The sequence below is a fragment of the Sturnus vulgaris genome, chromosome 4, assembly GCF_052056855.1.
Source record: "Sturnus vulgaris isolate bStuVul1 chromosome 4, bStuVul1.hap1, whole genome shotgun sequence".
In the NCBI taxonomy this organism is placed as follows: domain Eukaryota; kingdom Metazoa; phylum Chordata; class Aves; order Passeriformes; family Sturnidae; genus Sturnus; species Sturnus vulgaris.
This window is the reverse complement of record NC_142246.1, coordinates 72,645,239-72,667,289: the sequence shown is the minus strand read 5'-3', so window position 1 is coordinate 72,667,289 and position 22,051 is coordinate 72,645,239. Positions and strand designations below refer to the sequence as shown.

General features: G+C 40.4%; 1 protein-coding gene across 11 annotated transcripts in view; it reads left to right on the top strand.

Annotated features, from left to right (window-relative positions):
• Positions 1–22,051, top strand: part of ANK2 (ankyrin 2) — a 265,077-nt gene that overhangs the window by 128,948 nt on the left and 114,078 nt on the right. For all 11 annotated transcript variants that reach the window (XM_088164284.1, XM_088164286.1, XM_088164282.1 and 8 more), the window contains 3 exons: positions 6,393–6,494; positions 13,377–13,475; positions 13,960–14,058. In XM_088164284.1, coding sequence (XP_088020410.1) covers positions 6,393–6,494; positions 13,377–13,475; positions 13,960–14,058 — 300 coding nt within the window. The remainder of the gene's footprint in view (positions 1–6,392; positions 6,495–13,376; positions 13,476–13,959; positions 14,059–22,051) is intronic.

Sequence of the window (22,051 nt, the reverse complement as noted above, 5' to 3'; positions counted from 1 at the left end):
TAAAAAAACCCCTTTGCTTCTTTGCAGTCACTGCTCCATCTTCTAGAGTGATGCCTTTTGGAGATCAGCAGCACTTTCAGCTCAATAAAAAACAATTGGTATACAGTAGATAAAATGTGAGTCACTGATAAACTTACTGGCAAGTTTTACAGGAAGTATTCCATGAGGAAAAGTATTGTATTTGAATTCCCATCTTTTGCATCTGAATGCTGGTATGGAAGAAGATTCTTTAATGGGCAAAAATCCATATGTGATGAGTGAGTTGGGTAATGGTAACACCTGGTCTGTGCTACTTTTAGAGTTGCACCCAATTAAATGATGGCTGGTTGGAACAGATGGTTCCTGAAATCAGAGAATAACCAAGCCAAATGGGACAAAATTTATTGGTTGTCTCAAGGGTAGGAGCTTCAACTGACACTTTAGAAAGTAGGGAATAAAAATTAAAAAAGCATGTGTTGGCATACCTGTTATTTTTTTCCCTTTGCATCTTTAAATACTGAATAACATCAAGAAACCATGAAAATCTGAGTTTAGAAGGCACAACTTTGCTCTGCCATGAGCTGAATTCTCAACTCCAGACATTCCCTGAACATTAACATGATGAACCATCAGTCAATTAGGAAGTTCTTAATGAAGAAGAGTTCACAAGCTATCAGTATTTTGCTAATTATAGAAACAGCTGTTGGAGAAACAGTGTCTCATAACTCTGGAGTTTGTGAATGGCATTAACACTGTCACCTACCCCTGCCATACTGATTAATAGGGGATTAATGCTGGCTTTACCTACAGTTATAACACAAGATTCACTATAACATCAAAGGTTTTTTAACTAATAACAATTTGATTTTTTTTAAAATTTATGTGAAACAGGTTTTTCTCATGTCCTGATCAGGGACAATATCCTCCAAAGTTCCAGCTAAATAAATTTTTCTCCATAAAATCAAGGCAGTACATCCCCAAGTCCATGCTTAAAAAGTAAGTCTGAAAGGGTTATTACCACTCAGATACACATTGTAATAGACAAACAAACCAAATAGGTTAAATTAAGATGTGAACATATTGTTTGGATATTAGGCTTGAATTTTGAATTCTGTTTTTGTCAGCATTCCATTAACAAACTATATTTAGTAGATGAAAAAGGTTCAGGGGCCCATAGTGCTGGACTGTGCTCTCTCTCAGAGATATTTCTGATTTTGGACAGACTGGGGTCATTCAACTTACTTGGAGGGCAAAAAACCGAAATCCAACCTGCAGGAATACTTTTTCTACAGCCACAATTTAAAACAAATATTTGGATGTCTTGGATAATGTTATGATGAAATCTGTCCTTTGAAAACTGAAGCCTTCTACTCTGTCAGTCTTTCCTTCTTATGCATGAAGCTCATTTTCACTAGTAAATTTAAATATTTGGGGAAATTGTTATGTGTTTGGTACAGCATATGATTTCAATATATACTTTTGCATTTCTCTCTACAATGTCTTCGAGAAACAGGCGTGTGCTCTGTGCAGTAAGTGATGTGGTACATGATGCAATAGGAAGGGCAACTAGAGTGGGGACAGAGAAACCAGAAGGGGAGGTCTGACTATTTGATTAAAATACTAATTTCCATGTATGATTTATTTACTGAGATTCCCTAAAATAGATGTTTCAAATTCAGGTTAAATTGCAGCAATGTGATTCGCAAGAAAGAGGGAGAATCCACAGTCATACATAGTCACTTGATCATTTCTTGCAATATCTGACAGCTAGGTAGTTATAAAGTAATGTTTATATTCATGCTGTAAGTGTACTTAAGCTTATATTGATTGTAGTTTATTTGTTCCTAGTGGTCTGAAAATAGTTATTTATAGCTGGAATTACCTATCCTTTGTCAAGAAAAGTTGAAAGATAGACCTTTACAAGGTCAAATACCACCAAATATTTCTCCAAAGTCATAGGTTTATGAGGAATGAACCTGTAATGTCATCCGGTTCCACCCCCTGCCACAGACAGGGACACCTTCAATAGACCTGGCTTTGCACATTTCCAGGGATGGGGCAGCTACAGCTTCTCTGGGCAACCTATGCCAGGGCTTCACCACCCTCACAGGGAGCTTCTTCTGTTTCTTCTTCTGAAATTCATAGAAATTGCTTCTGTTATCTAAGATAAATTTACCTTTGTATCAATATCATGTACTAGAAAATGCATTGCAAAATTTTTTTTTTTTAGTAGTTAGTGAGGATTGCTGGTTAAATCCACAGATGGTGAATTCACCACACTATAAAATACCAGCTCAGTGTTTTCTAATTCCTCATACCTTATCCTTATATCATGTTTATAATGTATTGATTTGATTGCCTGACCCTAGTGCCTGCCTGTACACAACGTGAGCCTTAATTCAGCCAGAGTTGAAGGTGGTGGGCAGAGCTGCCAGCTGAGACTTTGCACATTAACATGTCAGCTTTGGGGCTTCCCAAATTACAGGCCTCTCATGTTCTCCTGCTCACATAGTGCTGCTTAAGGTGAACTCTTCTCCTGTAAACCTTCCCTTTTATCACTGGTGTTAGAGTGTTTTCAAGCACGATCTGCTTACATGTGTAAAACTCCTGAGAAAACCCCTCACTCAGGGGTGTGTGCTTAGGAAGAGGAGACGTGGTAAATACCATATGGTGCTCGGGACTTTGGGTCTGGTTTTTTGGCTTCTTTCTTGTAAAGGAAGTGCCTTCAAATGACAACTTGTTGAGAGTTTTTCTTCACCAGTCACAAAACTATGAAGACCAGTATGTTGGTTTCTCTCACTGAGAAACACTGTGAGGGACCGTGAAGGAACTATGGGGCTGTGAGGGGCTCTGCAGTTTGTGAAAGCCACGAGGGTCTCTGAGGGCTGTGAGCGCCATGAGAGGCTTTTGAGGACTCTGAGGGACCGTGAGGGGCTCTGAGGTTTGTGAAAGCCATGAGGATCTCTGAGGGCCGTCAGGGCCGTGAAGGGCTCTGAGGGCTGTGAGACGCTTTTGAGGCCTTTGAGGGGCTGTGAGGAGTCCTGAGAGGGCCGTGAGGGGCTGTGAGAACCATGAGGGGCTTTGAAGCCAGTGAGGGGTTCTGAGGAGATGTGAGGGGCCGTGAGGAGATGTGAGGGGCTCTGAGGGCCGTGAGGAGCTGTGAGGAGTTCTAAGGGGTCGTGAGGAGTTCTGAGGGGCAGCGAGGGGCCGTGAGGAGATGTGAGGAGTTCTGAGGGGCCGTGAGGAGATGTGAGGAGTTCTAAAGGGTCGTGAGGGGCTCTGAGGGGCAGTGAGGGGCTGTGAGAAGATGTGAGGAGTTCTGAGGGGCCGTGAGGAGTTCTGCGGAGTTCTGAGGGGCCGTGAGGAGCTGTGAGGAGTTCTGAGGGGTCGTGAGGGGCTCTGAGGGGGTGTGAGGAGATGGAAGGAGTTCTGAGGGCCTGTGAGGAGTTCCGAGGGGCAGTGAGGGGCTGTGGGGAGTTCTGAGGGCCTTGAGGAGTTCTGTTGCACTGTGAGGAGCTGTGAGGAGCCATGAGGGGCTTTTAGCGGTGTGAGGGCCTCTGAGGAGCCATGAGCAGTTCTGAGAAGCCGCAAGGGGCTCTGAGGGGTAGTGAGGGGTTCTGAGGAGCTGTGAGGGGCTCTGAGGAGCTGTAAGGGGCTCTGAGGAACCATGAGGGGCAGTGAGGGGCCGTGAGGAGTTCCAAGGAGCCGTGAGGGGCTCTGAGTAGATGTGAGTGGTTCTGAAGGGCCATGAGGGGGCTCTGAATGGCTTTGATGGACTGTGAGGGGCTCTGAGGGCCATAAGGGGCTTCAAGGGGTTCTGGGCACCCTGAGGGGCTCTGAAGGCCTCTGAAGACTTTGAGGGGCTGTATAACAAAATATTTCAAGAGATTATGGAATCCAGATCCAAATTCATCATCTTCTGACAAGGTAAGACTGTAGGAAACCTCCGTTGTTGTTTACTGAGAGGATTTTGTCAAAATGCATTTGAACTTGAAGTGTGCGAAAATGAATAAATGTCTGAGACAGAAATGCTGACAAAAATGCTTTTAAAAACATTAAAAGAATGGGGCGAAAGACAAACTAGTGACAGCCTACTGAAAAATTAGATTTGGCCAACTGGGAAAGAAAATAGCACTGCGTACTCCCAACTTTTGAGTGTTCTAAGCTTTGTAACATGGTGCTGAATCTCTTAAATATTTTGTGGAACCAGTCTCTGGTATTTGTATGGGAACTTACGTATGAAGCATATGGATTGTTGAATTACTCATTATATAGACAAGAAGTTAATATTCTGCATTATGATCAATATTCTGGTGTATGGAAAGTTTTTTGAGGTGATGTACACTGCAGTAATTTGATTATGAGGTAATAAAATTATGAATCCAGGAAATGAAAATCTACTTGGAAAGCACTGCTTGTGTCTTCTTAGCTAGAAACAAATGGCATATAGTTCTGCAGGCTTAGCTATAATCTGAGCTTCCAGCAATAATGGAGATGGCAGCATTTTTAACTTTTTATGTTGCTCTGTGTGAAAGAAAAACAAGCAATGATTGATTCATCCCTGAGAACCCAAAGTTGTAGGTGGTAATTTGTTGCATCATTCTTTCTTAACCTTTTAAAAATATAAAGCTGATTATTGTAGTTTTGCTATGGTAAATTATTGTTGTAGTAGTAAAGCACAAAAAAAAAATGGGGGGAAAGAAAGTAAAAAGTGTGTTTTATTGAGGGCAAAGATGCTTTTCCCAATCAGAGTGTCCAGGTTTACCCCTCATGCACTCAGATATTTGTTCTTGGTTAGTGTCTTTAACAAGACACTTGATTTTTTTTCAAGTAGATTCAAACATTAAAACATAATTTGGTGTCCTTATGAGCACATCCTCATTCCAGGAAAGGGTGCAGTGTCAACATCTATCCTCTAGTCTTCAAAGGGAACTTTCAGGTTCCTATCAAAACTTGCACTGGCATCAAACCTTGTCCAAATGCTCCTCTGACTGAGGCCTGCAGCTATCCAAAATTTCTGTCACTGTAAATTTCTGCATTACCTTCCCTTTCCCATTGATGCATGTTTAGAAAGATGGTCTCTTTTCCTAACAGTAAATGATGTGGAAAATGTGCTGAAGTTTTCTGAAAGGAATTTAAAAGAGAATATTTTTGTCTTGGCATGTAGCACAGTTGTAAGGAGGCTCATTTTGATGACATCCATCTGTTGCAGATTAAAATAGGATGGAATCGGGGATAGTGAAGAGAGTTAGTGCAGCATGATAAACAGGGTGACCGAAATAAAATGCATTGGAATGGATTGGGCAACTGAAATAAGTGGCTGGAAGTGGGAGGCTTTTAGGATGTTCTCATGATGTGAAGGAGCGGCTGTGCCCGGCGTTTGTGGCAGCGAGGTGGGATTCGTTGAGAACACGCTCAGCCGGAGGCGTTCCCGTGGAACAGCGGGTCCGAGTGCGGGCCGTCACACCCCCACGAACAGGCTCTCGAGCTTATGTACCTGCTCCTTGCACTCACTCCCACTCGGTTTGTCTGACTGGGACAATTGTTGCTGTCCCCGTACGCCTTCCCAAACGCTTATTCTGTGTACTCGTTGCTTCGCTAGCACGGCTTGAGTTTGTGTCGTTGTCTCAGGTGCCAATTTGCCTGTGTTGGGGAGCATCCAAATCTGGGCTGGTTTAGAGCAGCCCGTGCAGTTTTGTGTCACGGACAAAGGCAAGAGGGCTGAGGTGTTCCGTGCTCCATTGCATAACGGTACATCCCACAGCCTGGCTGAAAAATGAAAACATATTTTTATCAGATTTTTAAACCTTTTTTTAAACGTATGAATGCAGGCAGTTTAGGGGTGGGGATGTTTACAACGTGATCCTGGATTTACTTAGCCTTGAGTACTTCATCCGCTTTGTTCTAAGGTTAGCTACACGTGCAGTGCTGCCCACTTTGAGCATATGCATCTAAAAATAATTGATATAAATCTGGGAATAACATCTATACAAATCTGTAAACAGCATACATAAATAATACATAAAATGATATATGTAAAGATATAATATATTTATATATAATTCCCCAGAAAACTATAGTTAGCAAGTTGATGCATCTATTTTACTCTTGTTGACAATATAATTTACTATGATTTATGGTTGTTTTTTGTTTATTTGTTTTTAAAATTCTTGCGGAATTTTAAATGTCAGCAATTATTGCAATATTTTGCTCACTCTGATAGGTCTGCAGTTCTTTTGTGCCGTTATTGCCTAATTTAAATATGCTAATTAATGCAGATATAATTCAAACTCAGTTGTTTCATGGTTTTATTCTCCTGCAGCATAAAATGTGGAAACCTTTCACCACTGATGGAGTTCTGCTCTGGTTTAAGCAGGGGCTAATTGGATAATTTTTTCCTTCTCTTTTTGCAGTCTGACAGCAATGCAAGCTTTCTCCGAGCTGCCAGAGCTGGCAATTTGGACAAAGTAGTGGAATACCTGAAAAGTGGAATAGACATTAACACCTGTAATCAGGTAAGATGGACACAAGTTTGCAAGAGTAAATTGCAAGGAACCTGGGCTCTGTAGAAATGTGATTTGTCTCTTTATCCTGTTGAATGTGATGTGCTCAGCCCATGGATTTTCCTTAGACGTCCCACGTGAAGAACCTGATCCCCTGAGAGCTCAGGTGTGGGAGTCTGAGGTTTCTCTTGTTATTTTTGTGAGATCTCAGAGGGCAGGTAAGCACTTGAGTGGATGTAGTTGTAGCTGCCCAGATAACTTGTGTTCAAGCAGATTAAAACCTTGGCACTCACCTGCACTGGCAGTGCAGTTCTGGTTACTCTCAGATGGCTAAAGGAATGGCCATAGGCTTTCACCTTATTCACAAAACTAAATGTGTTTTTATCACTGGTCATTAATATCTACAACATAACATAAAAGGTACTTAAATGCTGCACTTAATATACTGTCTCCCCTTTCAGGAAGTTATTCCTGCTGTAAAAATACACTGTTAAAGTTTCACCATTGATGTGACTGTAATGTGATACAATGTTTTGGCTTGGCTCTTTTGTAGGTCTCTGATATAAATCCAATTACTTTGGCTTCATAGCTTGGGGACCTAGATTTGCAACGTTTATTTAAGTGACTAGAACCATGAAGTTTAATAAGACTCTAACTGTGATTTAAAATAAATATGCAAATAAGTGTCTGCATCAGTTCTGGGAAGTGTCTTGATTTTCTTGTGAAATTAGTGCTGCTTCTTTGAAGGGCAATCTGACAGCTCAGGCTTTATGATGCCCAGCTTTCCCATAACTCTTAGCCAGATTTGATCAGAGTGACCACTAACTGGACAATGGCTATGCCATTTGGAAGTAAAACTCCGGAATTGTGATCATTATTTCTTTCTGGGGGAAAAAAAAAAGAGTAAGTGGGAGAGTAAGCAATGAAATAATCTAAAATGTTTGGCACCATCACCTTTCCTGCTGAAGGAAAGCTGCAGATGATTAAAGCAGGCATATGTCAAATGGAAGCTGGTGGACTCCAGGGAGAGCAGATCTGTTGGCTGTGCCAAGGAATTTAATGATGAGGAGGATAAGAGCTGGGGCTTTTCATGTTCTGCGTATTGAAAACATACAGAAACGTCCTTGTCTTACTGTCTAGGAGAAGGTTTTACTATAAAAGACTTGCTGTCAAGGAAAAACTTCCTGAGTTATATGGAACATGACCTGGTAAACTTCGAGTTTTCCAGTTAGGAGACAGTAAAGCTAGACTCAAGTTCTTATGTTCAAATAGATCCAGCAAGTTTTCTGTCTTTATTGTCAGCACCAATATTAACAAAGAGATTCATCCCCAGGACAGGACAGAGCACAGTTAATATGATAATTACTTAGGAACAGTACAAGGTTTTTTTCCCCGTTTTCACATTCTCTTGCTGGTCATGGGAGGAATATTGTCAAAGGTTGCTGCAGATTTATCTTCTGTGGAAAGTGCTTCTCACCTGCAGCTGGTGACAAAGCTCCTCTTGCACTGTGCAGGTGAGATCAGAGCTTTCACCAGCCACTGTGCACAGCAAGCACTTCAGCTTGTGGCAGACTCCAGTTCTGGTGCCATATGAAATTGCTTACAGAGGTTTTTGGTAACTAAGACCCTCAGTGCTTCCACTGATTAAGCGTCACTGGTGTATTGTAAATTTTATTGGGAGTGGGAGCAGACTCCCTCTGCTAGAGGTCAGGGAATATTGAGTAAGCCGTGGCAGCTGCTACTGCAGCCTTCAAGCAATTCTTCCTCCGTTGTTTCCTCCTCAGGGTCTGACAGGGGTGTCCATGTCATTGTGTTCCAGCTGTCTAAGTGGAGAAGCAAACAAAAAGAAAGTCTGTGCAAAATGCAGGGGTGTATTTTATTTTTAAGAGTGAGATATCTCAATACTCTTTTAGAAATGAAGCCTTGTATGTGCAGGGTATTTTTGCTCAGTAAAATGCTATTTTTAGATTAGATTTCATCTGAGAAAACCATACATAATGTTAAATATAAGCTTTCCTGAATGGAGAGAACACCAGGAGATTCTTTCTTCAGTTTCAATGTTTTTTTCTCAGATCCTGAGTTTTTGGAGTGATATGTCTTTATAGATAATCAAAGTATTTTCCCAATGTAACTGTTACCAAAATATGATGGCGCTTAATGTTTCTGGATATACTGAACACAGAGTAGTTAATACAACAATTATGTAGTTAATAATTAGGTATTACTTAAATATGCTTTGTTGAATGCTACTGTCATAACAAGTTCACTTATTATGGGATTGCTTACTTTAATCTGCATTCAAGCACTGTTATCTATTCTGAAAATCATATACATTAATTCTGTTTATTTCTGGAGAGAGTTAGAAATGTCAGGGGACAAAATTCCCCAATTTTATGATGAGTTCCTTAAAAAATCCGATTCCTGGTATTTTATATGGTGGCTCGCCAAGAGCCATTGAAAATACCTGTTTCCTTTAAAGCTGTTTTTCTACGCTACAAATGTAGTTTTTTAGGATGTGGTTACTGTTTCTAGTTAATGTAGCAAGAGAAAACAACTTGCTTCTGCATCATGTTCAAAATGTTGCTTGGCAAAACCTCACACTGGGCATTTGTGCAGCCCGAGGTTCTAGCAGAGTTTGGCCCCAAAGTCTGACTATTCTGAGAGTTCATCAGCTGCTGCTGAGTTTTGAAACTGCATTGGGGATCCAAAGGCAACATAAAGTAACATTTCTCCATCTTGTCATTGGAGACGTGTCAGTTTTCAGGGTGGTGTCTTGGAAGGAAAAATGCAATGGGCGTTGGCATTTGCTTCGAAGAAGTTGTCCATGTTCTTCGGTGAAGTCTAATGCCTTGAATAGATCAGGGTTCAAGTATTGGGTAGTTTTGAGGGGCTCCAGCTCCAAGGCTTTTAAAATTTCTGGCAGTTTGGCTTTTGTTCTCATTTTGTTGGCTTCCTTTTAATTCGTTTGGTCTCTACTCCCTGGGTGACAGCGAGACAGAGCACAGCTTAATTACTCCCTCCCTCCAAGTGGAAAGGCACTGCCTCTCCCAGCAGTGCCAGCCACAGTCTGAAGGAGCACTGCAGCATAATGAGGTCGGCAGCACCACGTTTGATGTTGCTCTATAGGTTAATTCAGTTTCTTGGCTTCCTAGACTATAAAGCAACATAAAGGGAGAATTTTCATAACCTGATAATGTTTTTCTTTTTTTCCCCACTGCCCACTTAACTTCTTTGTGATATTTTTAGGAAAAATTTCCACAAACATTTGGACTTCAGAAAGCCATGCCCAGCTCTCTAATGTGCCCTTTTCCAAATCTCTCTTGAAAAGAGGTTTCCACATGTGCATTTTACTTCTCCAAGAGATTTATTCAGAAGAGAGACTTTGCAGAGCTATCTATTAAAGAGAGGAAAGTATTTGAGTTTAACAAAGGCTCTGGTACTGCTTTCTACTTTCTGCCTCTGCTGGCAAAAGGAGTTAGTGCCACCATACAGAGTTAGTCACAAAAGCTTTTTAATTTCCATTGTGTTTTAAAGTTATGCTTTGCTATTGGGCTGTTATAATTGAACTTTTCCCCCACTTCCTTCAAACACTTATTTCTAGTTTTAAGTTCTTTATCATCATCACTGAGTGTCACCAGCAGAAGGTGAGTCGAGCTTTCTAGGACTGCCAAGTTATTGTCTATACCTGTCACTTTAGAGCTGAGCTTAGAGGGAAGCATGTAAAAGCCCAGAGCGAGCTGACTTGGCTGATTTGAAATGTCCTTTGAACTACAGGTTCATCTGATATACTGCCAAGACATCACTTTTCCATAGTGTCAATTTGCTTGGGCACAACAGGGTTAGGCAGGAATGGGAGAAGCTGTTGTATCTGGGAGATGTGATGTCTCAGGAGGAGTAAATGGCACATCAGGATTTGTGCTGAACCAGGCACTGATGGAAGAGCCTAGGGTGGCAGTATAGAAGTGCTGTAAGCAGTCAGTGGTACGTGCATGTTAGCACTCCTGGTAGTTAGGAAATGTTAATGAGAAATGTGGTTTCAAACCCCGTTATGTGGGAAAAGCTACAGCAACCAGAACATTTCTATTGCACAGGAAACATTCTTACTACAGTGCTGCAGAGCACTGGGATAGAAAAGCATTGATGTCTCTGCCTTGGTGGTAGAGGAGAAAGAGAATTGGGGTAATCAGGCGCTGTAGGGAAACACTTGGAAACAAGAGCCAGCTTGGAAGGCTTAGTATCACATAATTTTATGAGAGTTAAAATTATCAAGGAGTCTCCAAAAGAATGGCACTTATGGCATATGCAGGCTTTGTCCTTATGCGGCTCAGTTTTGCTTAGCAGACAGCTAATTTCACCCTCCCCAACTTCTTGGTGGGCAGGGGAGAGAAAAAGGGACGTGTCAGAAACCTTTGTTTCTGAACTACAAAAATCCAGTTGACAGGAACGGAGGAGTTGCATTGATTAAATCTGAGATTCCATCATCAGAAGTAGCAGGGATCAACCACGTGGGCTGGGAAATAATTGCAGCGTTGGTTCTGATTAGGGAGAAAGAGAACAAAAGTTGCTTTAAGGCTTCAGTTGTGCTGGTCCTCAGCATTTAAAGTGCAGGGATTGCTACTGCTACTGCTTACCCCAGCTTACTTTATTTAAGGAATTATGGAATTTGAATGTCTATAGTCCTATTTTTAAGCTAGAGTGTCTTCCTGTAAGTTTTTTACTGGACCTCAACTTTTTTTTTTGCTCATGTTTTAATGCATTGAAAAGAAGTCCTGTGTTGCAAAGAAACTCAATCAATGCAGCAGTATCAACTTTCAGGTGCTTAATATGGCATCAACAGATATGTGGCTCAGAGGTACGAATACAGGTGTTTTCAGAGATTAATCACTGTGACAAGCCTTGCTCTCTCCTTATTTTGGCACATAGTAAACTAAAACAGAGGCTTATCCTCATCCTTTTGTATTCAGAGGCATTTATGGGCCATGAATTTTGCATTTTTGTGCTATTTGTTCCCAAAGAGTGAAGAAGGTTAATAGCATCTTGCAGCAATACATCAGCTGTGTACAGGGTGGAGAGGACAAGCTGCCCTTCAGATTCCCATAGAAAGTGTTGATGACAGGATCTGCAGGATCAGATATGAGAACAGGTCTTTGTTCTTAAAAGGTGAGGAGAACACTCTGTGTTTCCCCACAAAATACTGGTTCAAAGCTCTCAGCCATTGCAGGTAGTAATCGTGGTTAATTGATACTCAGCTGAGATTAAAAGCCAAGAAAGATCAGAGTTTTCTGAAACTTGTTCAGCAAAATATTCCCTGACGTATGCAGTATTCTTCATCCTGATGATTATGGTCAACCTCACCACATATTTTTGGCTAAGGATTTCTCCTTGACCAGGGCATGGCACTAGTGCTACCCCTGGGCTCTGCAGCACTGTAGTAAGAATGTTTCCTCTGGAATAAGGATGTTCTGGTTGCTGTAGCTTTTCCCACATAATGGGATTTGAAACCACATTTCTCATTAACATTTCCTAACCACCAGGCTGCAGAAGGGTGTTCCTGTTTGGCCGCCTGTGACTGTGGCCTTCCTTTAGTTCCTTTGCTTTTCTCATAGTTCCACTTCTGAATTTGACCACAAATCTGCCTGTGCTGCTTACATGGATGTGGAATCCAGTTGAGTTAGTGCAGAAATGTATTTGGATTCCTGTGTCTGAAGCCATTGGACCCACTCCCATCAAATGCCTCCTGTGAAGTGCTAAGTGCTTTAAAATCCCACTGGGAATTACAGCATCCAGCTGCCTCTGTGAATGGACAAATAAAAGGCAGAAAGTTGCCTGTTTATTTCAGAATGGAAATGACTCTGAACTGCTCAGAGACAAGCAAAGTGATAAAAATTACACAGTGCTGAATTTGCTGCTGGTTACTCAAACACCTGAGTATTGCTCTGATGCCTGCAATATGGAAACTAGGAGAATGCTGGAGGGCATGGCAGTATTAGTCACTGTCACTTGCCTGATGTAGCATGAAAAAACACCATAGGATTGTGAAAAACAGGTTGGCAATTCAGCTACAATAGACTGCAATTTAATTTTTTTTCTTGAGTAGAAAGGGGATACTAGGAAGAAGATCAAGTTTCCATGGCAGGAATTTATATGAGATAAAGTATTCTGTTCCTGTTTAATGTGGAGAGGATTTAGATGCTGACTTCCTTGGGTTACCTTTCCAACAATCCTAGCTTTTATTTAATAATTTTATTTTCCTTTTTGACTGAGACTTCAAAGCCTCAGAGTTTAGTGAAGACTTCCTCATCAGACACCAGCAGAAGTGTGCCAGATCAAGGATCAGTTTGCAAGTCAAAAGTGATCAACAGCCATTTTGGCCTGTTTGTGCTTTTGGATTTCTATTTGATACCAGGTATCCCAGAGGAGAAACCAGGGGTCAAGGTGGCTACGTCAGCATGGAATAACCCTGATTAAGTAGACACATCCTATGTGAATTTGGCTAAGTCCTGTGATTTCTCAGTATTGATAAAACCTCAGTGGGGCTGCATAAGGTTACAGTAAAGTGAGGCAGAAATACACTCAAGTTTTAAAATACTGGACTCTATGGAGATGCCCAAGGTAGTAGTCTGTGGTAATGGAAGTTATTAGAAAATAAGCAATCTTTTCTGGATATTCACAAAATAGAGTTGGTTTTGATATACTTGTTACTATGAGAAAAATGTTATCTGAGAAGTTTGTCCCACAGAGCCTCAGCTTAAATAGCCATGTCCAAAGTATCTGACTTATGCAGACAGTCAGCTAAGAGATGTAACAGTATTCCAGCTCCTAATCTCCTTATCCCAGGGTGAGGTAGGAATGTGTATCTGATATTTGTAATGGATCTGGCCCTTGTGCTTACAGAATGGGCTCAATGCTCTGCACCTGGCAGCCAAAGAAGGCCACGTGGGACTGGTACAGGAATTGTTGGAAAGAGGCTCCGCTGTGGATTCTGCCACTAAGGTAATTGATGCATGTCTCTAAGTTTATTCAATACATATGAGAAATACAGACCAAACCGCAGAAAGTACAAAATAAGAGAATAATAGAAATACCTCACTGATATTTAAGCTGTTATTTCTGTTATGGCCTGGGAGTTGTCTGTGCTGAAGCTCACTGGTGGTAAATGAAGAGGAAAATATCTTGGGAAGCATTAAAAGGTTTTAGGAATGCCAGATTTTCCTTATTTCCAGTGACAGACCCTCCTTATTTTAAGGAGAATTAGTAGCTTTTTTTCAAATCTGTGAAAATCAGTTACTGACTTTATCATATCTAGAATCTTTTCACCCATGGGCACAATGGAAAAAACACCTGTGGGATAAATTGCTTTCCCTTTAGCCTTTCCACAGGCAGTCACATGCACACGAATGCTGTAAAAAACCTGCTGATTGAAATGATTCCTGAAGAAGTATAATAATAACTTGCATTTTCCCCCTCCCTCTAACAGAAAGGGAACACAGCCCTGCACATCGCATCCTTAGCAGGACAAGCTGAAGTTGTCAAAGTTTTGGTGAAGGAAGGAGCCAATATTAATGCACAATCTCAGGTATGATGCTCTTTTCCCTTCTCACTTCTACAAGTTATTTGGTGAGCTCTTATAATATCTGAGATATTACACACTGCCTCTAAGCATGCAAGCCTGACAAATCAAGCAAATTGAAGCATTCTCTCATAAGTAGAATAAAAATAAATGCTGAATTGAAGTCATTATATGCTCATTGTGTGATACTATTGTTGATGATAGAAAAATTTCTGAAACAATTTATAAAAGCATGCTAGGAATTCCTAAAATATTCCAAAGTGTATAAATATCGTATTTGAGTGGAATTTGGTGAGCAGTAAAGAAGAAGATAATTTCTCAAGGGCTTGATTTCTACAATTGCTTTTTATGGTTATTTTTTGGCTAAAAGTTTGCAGATAATTTACTGCAGGCTTCCAAATTCCTTCCTTATGTGATCAGAAGGAATTTCAATCAAAAGATTGTGATGTAAGTTTGAACTGGGGAAAATCACCTTGTCCTAGCAGGAAAAAAACCAGTTAGAACTGCCCTCTTATTTCCACTGAAATGAAACATTGTCTGGTCTTCCAAAATACACCAGAGGACAAGGTGGTGTCCTTCACCTATCATTTCCTTTGATTTGGATTAAGAACCATTTATCAAATAAATAATTTGATTAATGTTTGTCAATGCTGCCTTACTTATAGAAGCTGTCTGTAGCTATAAGGGGCTGAAATATGGTGTAGATGATAATAAAACCACATCTTTCTGGTTTTATTAAAAAAAAAAAAAATCCTAGCACTAGCTCCACACTTTGCTTGCCCACACCTGGGAAACGGGAACCTGGATTTTTGTTGTTACAAATTCCTGTTGTTTGATGTTACAATTGACCATGGACAAAGTAAGGTGAGTAGAGAGCAGGAGATGAATAAACGGCTTTACAAAATGAGCGTTTGTCTGTTCCTTTAGCACATTTTAAGACAAGATAAAGAAACTGAAAAATACTTTGTTGCCTGACTCCAAGATTTTAAAAATGTATTCTTTATTATGGTTTTTGCCCTAAAATGATGGAACAGGTCTCTCAGGGCAGCTGACGGTCAGTTGCTCCTCATGCTCTATTCCCATTAAAGATAAGAAACATAGTTCCTTTTTTCAAAAATTTAGCAAACTCCTTTCATAATGAACAAGCTGGATGATTTCTTCATACATTTATCAGCCTTTTCATGTGTATTAGAAGATAAAAAAAGTCTTTAATGTTTTGAGCATGGTAAGAGAAATAATTGTTAAAAATAATACTTTCGTGAAGCGTTATTCCTCAAAAAGTCTCCCCAAAGGTTTTTCCTTATGCTGAAAAATATGAATGAGATTTTCTAAATTAAAAAACAGAAAATCCAGTCAGAATTAGAAAATGTGTTCACGGGAATTACCTCTTACAGTATTCTAGTTTTAAAGACATTTATTGTTAGCACTGGATGCTTTCTGTAAAGTACACAGAGCTGTTAACAGGCATTTGCTACTTGACTTAATTGAGTTAATCTGATGGAGGACATTTTCTCCATTACTGCTCAGTGGTTGCCTCCAGGCAGGATGGATTGGAACTGCTGGGATACAGATGTCCTGCCTTTGTGCCTTGTCTTAATTAAACAAGTCCTGTTGACTTGACTGGGAGCAGGAGTCCTCACTGTGGTGTCATCCAGCTTCGGGGCCTTTGGGTTGTGTGTCTGTGGCCTGCTGAACTTTGCCAGATGAGATGGGTAAGATGGGTAACAGCTGCTTCAGGCAGGAGATGTTGCTGAGGTTCAGAGGCTCTTGCTGCCACTGCCAAAGGAGACATTCCAGTGGAAGGTGTCCCTTAATTATAAAGTAACTTTTTTACGCTCTATGAGTGGAATGAAGCTTATGAATGCTACCTTTCTGCTCAAGGTTGCATTGATGTGTCAAAAATCACATAGAATAGAAAATTAAATGCTATAGAGAAAAAAACAGAAACTCCAAAATTAATAAAGACTAGACTTGTGGTTTATGATAACAGATGAAGCAAGGTTCAAACATACCTAACTATAGCTAGTTAAAAAAGAAAAATATGAAGTTAGGAAAAAAGGAAAAAGAATGACTGAACAGAATATGCTTGAGTGCTCAAAACCTCAGGTTTCCTTGTCTAGAAACATGTCACTGATGAAAAAACAGAGAAGAAAAATATATCGGGAAAGAGCTTAGTTGAGAAAGTGAGAAATGAAAAAAAAATACAAATTAAAGGTAAAATGGAATACAAAAGTGAGTAATTATAATTCAGTCAATGAGTCAGTTATATAAATGCTCAAGTTCCAATTTTTATATTTTCCCTCAATTCTGTTTTTAGAAATAGGTGCCATATTGTTGCCCTTAAATCTTTTAGTAGCAGTTGTTGATGTTGAGGGTGTACTGCATCTTCTCCTTGGTACCTCTGTTATTTCACACTTTATTTTTTTTTTTTGGGTGCCCGTGAAATGCCATTTTCTGGTACTGATTTAGTGCCAGGAGAGTTACTCTGGTTGCTGCATCACTTCCTCTTCAAAGAATTCACTATCTGTCAAAGTCATTCTTGTTTTCAGTGATGACAATTTCCCATAGTGACAAAATTTCTTCTCTGATGGTGAACTGGTAGATAAAGGAGTAGTTGCATCTCGAGCTTGTTCAGTTTCTTGTTCTTCCTTTCATTTTCTCCATTAAATTGCATAAAAACACTGGCTTTTATCAAAACTTACAAGCAGTGACATCTGAAACACTACACTCATTTTCCAGTTCCTTGCAACAGCAAAATAACAGAATTATCTCAGGAAATGCTATTAAACCCACTGTAACCACTGGGTTTACGAACTCCATCTGTGCTATCTGAGACTGTTAAGCATTCTGGGCTCTGATTTTATAGATTTTGGTTTTCTATTAGATTACTTTGCTTTGCCCTTCAGTTTTACGTTGGCCTTCAGAGCTGTTATTTTGTTCATCTTCCTCTTTTAAAAACTCTGTTCCTTTTGAGCTAACATGTCATCACTGCTATTTTTAGAGAAGTAATTTCTATTTTGATGCAAAGCCTAATTGCACAGTGATTACTAATTGAGTGACTCCACTTCCAGTTGCGTGGGTGCCGTTTGAGAGCTCACATCTCCCTGGAGCGTGTTTCAAGCAAAGGCTGGGATGAGGGTGCACCCACAATGGCCAAAGGTTTACATGATGCTGCTATTTGTTGGCATATTTCCACCTAGAACTGGACAAGTGTGGAATTTTTTGGCTCAGTTAGAAGTGCCTTTTGCTACAAATATTAAATAGTAAATATATTTTTATAATGTGTATCTATAAGCCCTTTGCTTGGTTGACTCCACACATAGTTCAGTGAGCAGATCTAGACAGGTATCATCAGGTGAAAACTTGATTTCTGGAGTTTCTCTCCTTGATTTGACCACGATTTTGGTCCTGTGTAGATCTGACCAGGCTGCACTTGTTGATACTACGGGGATGGTATGAACAAGAATGCACGATAGGTGTTCCAGGCTGTTCCTTTGAGCTTTGTGTTTCCTTGCAGAACAGCACAGCATCCATCCCATGCATTGATGATTGATGCCATACATGCTGAACTATGTATTCACTTGAGTGGGTGATCCTCTAGGTACTTCTGAATTTCAGTGGGAAATTCAGGCAAAGTTTTCAGGGAGCATTGGAATGTTCTATCAGTCAGACCCTGGAAGTGGAATTTGCCGCTCACTTCAGTCACATCCACCCACACCCATGCCCCCATCACACACTTTGACTGAGCCATGTGTTACCCTGATTCCTCAGCTGCATCATCTCTTTTTCCCAAACCTACTTAGTTGTTGCTTGTGAATTAGAAAAATAACTATTTTTTGTGCTCTTCCTCTCAATGAGATCTACGTTTTCCACATATTAGGAATTCTCATATGAGTTCTTGAATTTTTTCCAGGTGGACGAAATATCACCAGATTTAGTCAGTCCAAGCCTTTCCTTTGATAAACTACTCTTTGTCCCTGTTGCTTTCCCTTTAAGTCATCCTGGACCATCTGACTCATGCACAGGCATCAGAGATACCTGTCCAATCGCTGGAAATCAGCCTTCCAAAGGTGCTGATAGCCTGACCACAGCAATCCTCATAACTGAGCGTACCTGTACACTGTCCCTGCAGCAATGATCTGTCCTGACCATGCCTTCCTTAGGGAATGGGTCCATCCTGACATTCTTCCATTCCAGACAAGGTCAAGAAAAGCCTCCTGTGGAGAGTTGCACCTCCTAGGATGAGGCACTTTGACAAATGCCAAGTGACTGAGGTACAGTGCTGAAAAGTAGAAGGCAAAACGAGGAAATACAATGCTCAAGTTTGTGAACTGTAAGGGAACTGTTATAAACTGGAGTCACCTAAGAAAGAAGTGATTCCCTTCAATTTTAAAATTCCTGCCACTGAGTTTACAGCAGAACATGTTCCCCATTACTGCAGGTTATGCTTTGACAACTGCTTTGTATAGGGGCCTTCATGAAAGGAGGAGCTACCTTTTAATCATGAGATTATTTAAAGTGACCCAGATACAGAGAGCAAGGATTAGATAAATCAGTCCTCCCCCAAGCTGATTTTGTTATTTAAAAGCCCTCCGGTTTCTTTTCCTCGACATCCTGCTCTAAGCGCATTGGGAACACATTAGCTAAGAAATATTTTTGCTTAAGTTTGCCCCTGTTACGGTCACCACTTCCTAGGTCAACATCCAGGAAAGGCTATTGTGACTGCTTCAGCATTCTTATCCAGGCTTCTCATCAGATGGAAGCAATCCTTAGAGCAGCACATTTCCAGCCCTGATGTGTGCTCCCAAAAGGAGTGATAACAGCTCTGTGAGCATCCACGTTCCATGTTACCACAAAAGCAAAGGGAGGATTTAGGTGGCTCTCAGAGAAGTGATCAGCTTGTCTCTGTTCAGGATGCCCTAGGATTTGCTTTACCAGGGATTGCTCCCCCCATGGGTTGTAAGGATAATCTAACCTTCGGAATGGAGCACATTTTGGAGAGTATTTACTACTCCATTATGACAAAAGCTTTTAATTCCAGCAACTGGGCTTTCTGCTTTTATATCAATATATTTAGAGAGGCAGATTTTTAGTTGCTGTGTATCAAGACGAGTCATTTAGCCACAGCTGATCATTTCTAATGTAATAAAGGGGCAGGCCCATTATTTTTCACTGGAGGGGGAAAAAAGGGAAGAAATGCCTTCTGGAGGATTATATGGATTTTGAGAGATGTAAACAAAAGTAATACATTAAGAAGAACGAAAAACTTAAATAATTCAACAAAGAGTGAAAACAAACTGAAAATATTTACTGTATATGTCTTAGTCAATTATTTGAATTTACTGCTATGAAAGGACAAATGGTCCAGATGGAAAGATTGTGATTGAAACAAGAAATGTTCTTTTCAGTCGATAATACTTATTCTTGGAACACGTTAGCTTTAGGAGGCTGCAGGAAATCAACATGCCAGTCGGAAGGGTAAGGGCTCAGCAGACCAACACACCACAGTTCTCCCCTGCTGGGATGACGCAGTGGTGACTGTGAGAACCAGGCAATGCAAATGTTGGCCATCTATATTTATGAGTGTGGGATGACTGAGCCACAACCAAATAAATAGGAACATCTTATTTTTGGTTTTAGCACAATATTGTCTTCCTTCCAGCCCTTGGCCACACAAAATAAATGGATACTTTCAGGACTGCTTTTCCTTTACCATGGTTCAGAAGGCAAACCCCAGATGCAGTTTTGGATGAGTGCCCAGATTAAAATCTGAGACTGTTCCCTGACTAAGCCTTTGGGCCCTCACATAAGCCCAGCATCAAGGTGGTGTTATATTGTGCATGACCAATCTGTTCTCATCCCATTATTCTCCATCAACTCAATTTTTATTACAGACTCCCTCCATGTAAGAATGCCATTTGCAGAGCATAGAACCTCTTGATTTCTTCTGGCTGTGTTTCAGGCCCTGTTATTACTTTGCTGTTCTTGAGGAAAAAATTGTGATATTTGAAGCTGCTGAAATAGAATATTTGTGCTCTTTAAGTTCAGCATCTGGGTTCGGAAGTGGCTTTGACTCACACTTCCCCAGAGAGGGGCCTTGCAGTGGGGAGGCAGCAGGTGTCATATACGTAGTGCTGCTCTTGAAGTCCTGGGTGATCCCTCGTGAATGAATTTGCCAAGTTCATCACAGCCTAGGCAGCATCATTTATCCATAGGCTTTGTCATTATTGCCATGGTGTAAATATAGAGTGGCAAACACTATTTATATTACTAGGGAATTAGTGGGACAGCTGAAGGGGTGGTGCTATTTTCAGGTTAGGCTTCTGTGTCACTACATTTAAAAAAGAAAAATTTATTACAAGTTAGTTTACAATCTATTGTCTCAAACAAGTAAATACCTTTAAAAATTTTTATTGTTGTTGTTTAAGTGTTTAGACCAATTTTGGGACCAGCCCCCCTAAATCCAGTAATTCTTATCTTGTTTCTGACTGCTTTTCTCATCTTGAATCTATGGGACTCTGTGGGCCTCAGCATCTGCCATGTGTGATGGATGCAAGAATTGTCACCTAAACGACTGGCTGACACTTGCTGGTCAGAATACAGTAGCTTGCTTTCCTGTTAGGGTGTGCCACTCTTTATCCAGCATTTCTGTATGCACAGATACTTGCATCTAATCTCTGTGTCATCCTTACTAGCACTTTCCAGCTTTGTTATAAAATTAAATGATAGCCTAGGCAAGTGAATAATGTACTGCTCACCTGGAAGCAGGGAGGAGAGATTCTGCTCTGAAAACATGTGGAGCTTTCATCAGAAATCCACAGCATTTCGTTTGGTTGTGGATGTCTCTAAAAGGCGTTTTTACTCAATCTGTCTCATAATGTGGATATAGGAGCTCTTGATTTGAATATGCCTAATCTTTCTTCAGAGTAGCCCAGTTTCTGTTGACTATATGGCAAAATGATATTCCTTAGGCACCTTAAAATTAAATTATATGAATTTCCCTTTATTTTATCCTTTTATCTTATACCCTTATCTTCACAAATGTCACAGTTGCTGTTAGATTGAATATAAATATAGATGTTATAGTTTAATTATTAATGAGATTTTTTTAATGAAGAAGAGTATGTATTATCTGTTTCATGGAAAATATATTTTAATGTGAAAGAAGTATAAAGGTGAGTAATTGTTAAAGTCACTGCTATGTTAAAATCCTGGATTTTGATGTAAGCTAAGAGCAACAAAAAAGAGACTTAAAAAAATTAACATAGGTACCTTGGTCTATCCTTAATTCACCCTTTTATACAGAGAATGTCTCTTGCTTGGATATAATCCTCTTATGAAGAGTTTATTTATAGACTGGCTGAAAATAATGCTCTGAGCGTAATGCACTGAGCAAAGTTCCCAGAACTGTGATATTGATGGTTCTATCAAGATGTGTACTTTGAATTTAGCTTGCAGATTGCATTTATTTGTCATCCTCATATTTCATTGATTACAGTTCTTTTATTGCTTGGATTGTTGGAGGATTTTTCACTGAGTCACAGAAGGGCTGAGGATGGAAGACACCTCTGGGGCTCATCTTGTCTCCTCCTCTACTCAAGCAAGGTCACCCACAATTGGCTGCCCGGGAATATGTCCTGGGTTTTGAGTATTTTCAAGCATGGAGACTCCACAGCCTCTCTGGGTGACCTGTGCTGGTGCTTGGTTCCCTCACAGTAAAAAAAGTCACGCTCAGTTTGTGCCCACTGCTTCTGTTCTTTTCCTTCCCTGCATAACATTCTCCTGTTTGAGAGAGAATAACCTTTGCTGGGGGTATTTCCTCTCCTGTAGAGATTGCTGGCAACAGGGATGAGGGAAGCAGTGGCTGCAGATAGAACTATTAAGGTGAGCCATAGGTGTCACTGGTTTAGAGTGGTACCAGTCAGTGGAAAATGGGGGAAACAGGAAGATTGTCTATTTCTGAACAAAGATATAGATCGGAACTTTCTCTTCTTGTTGA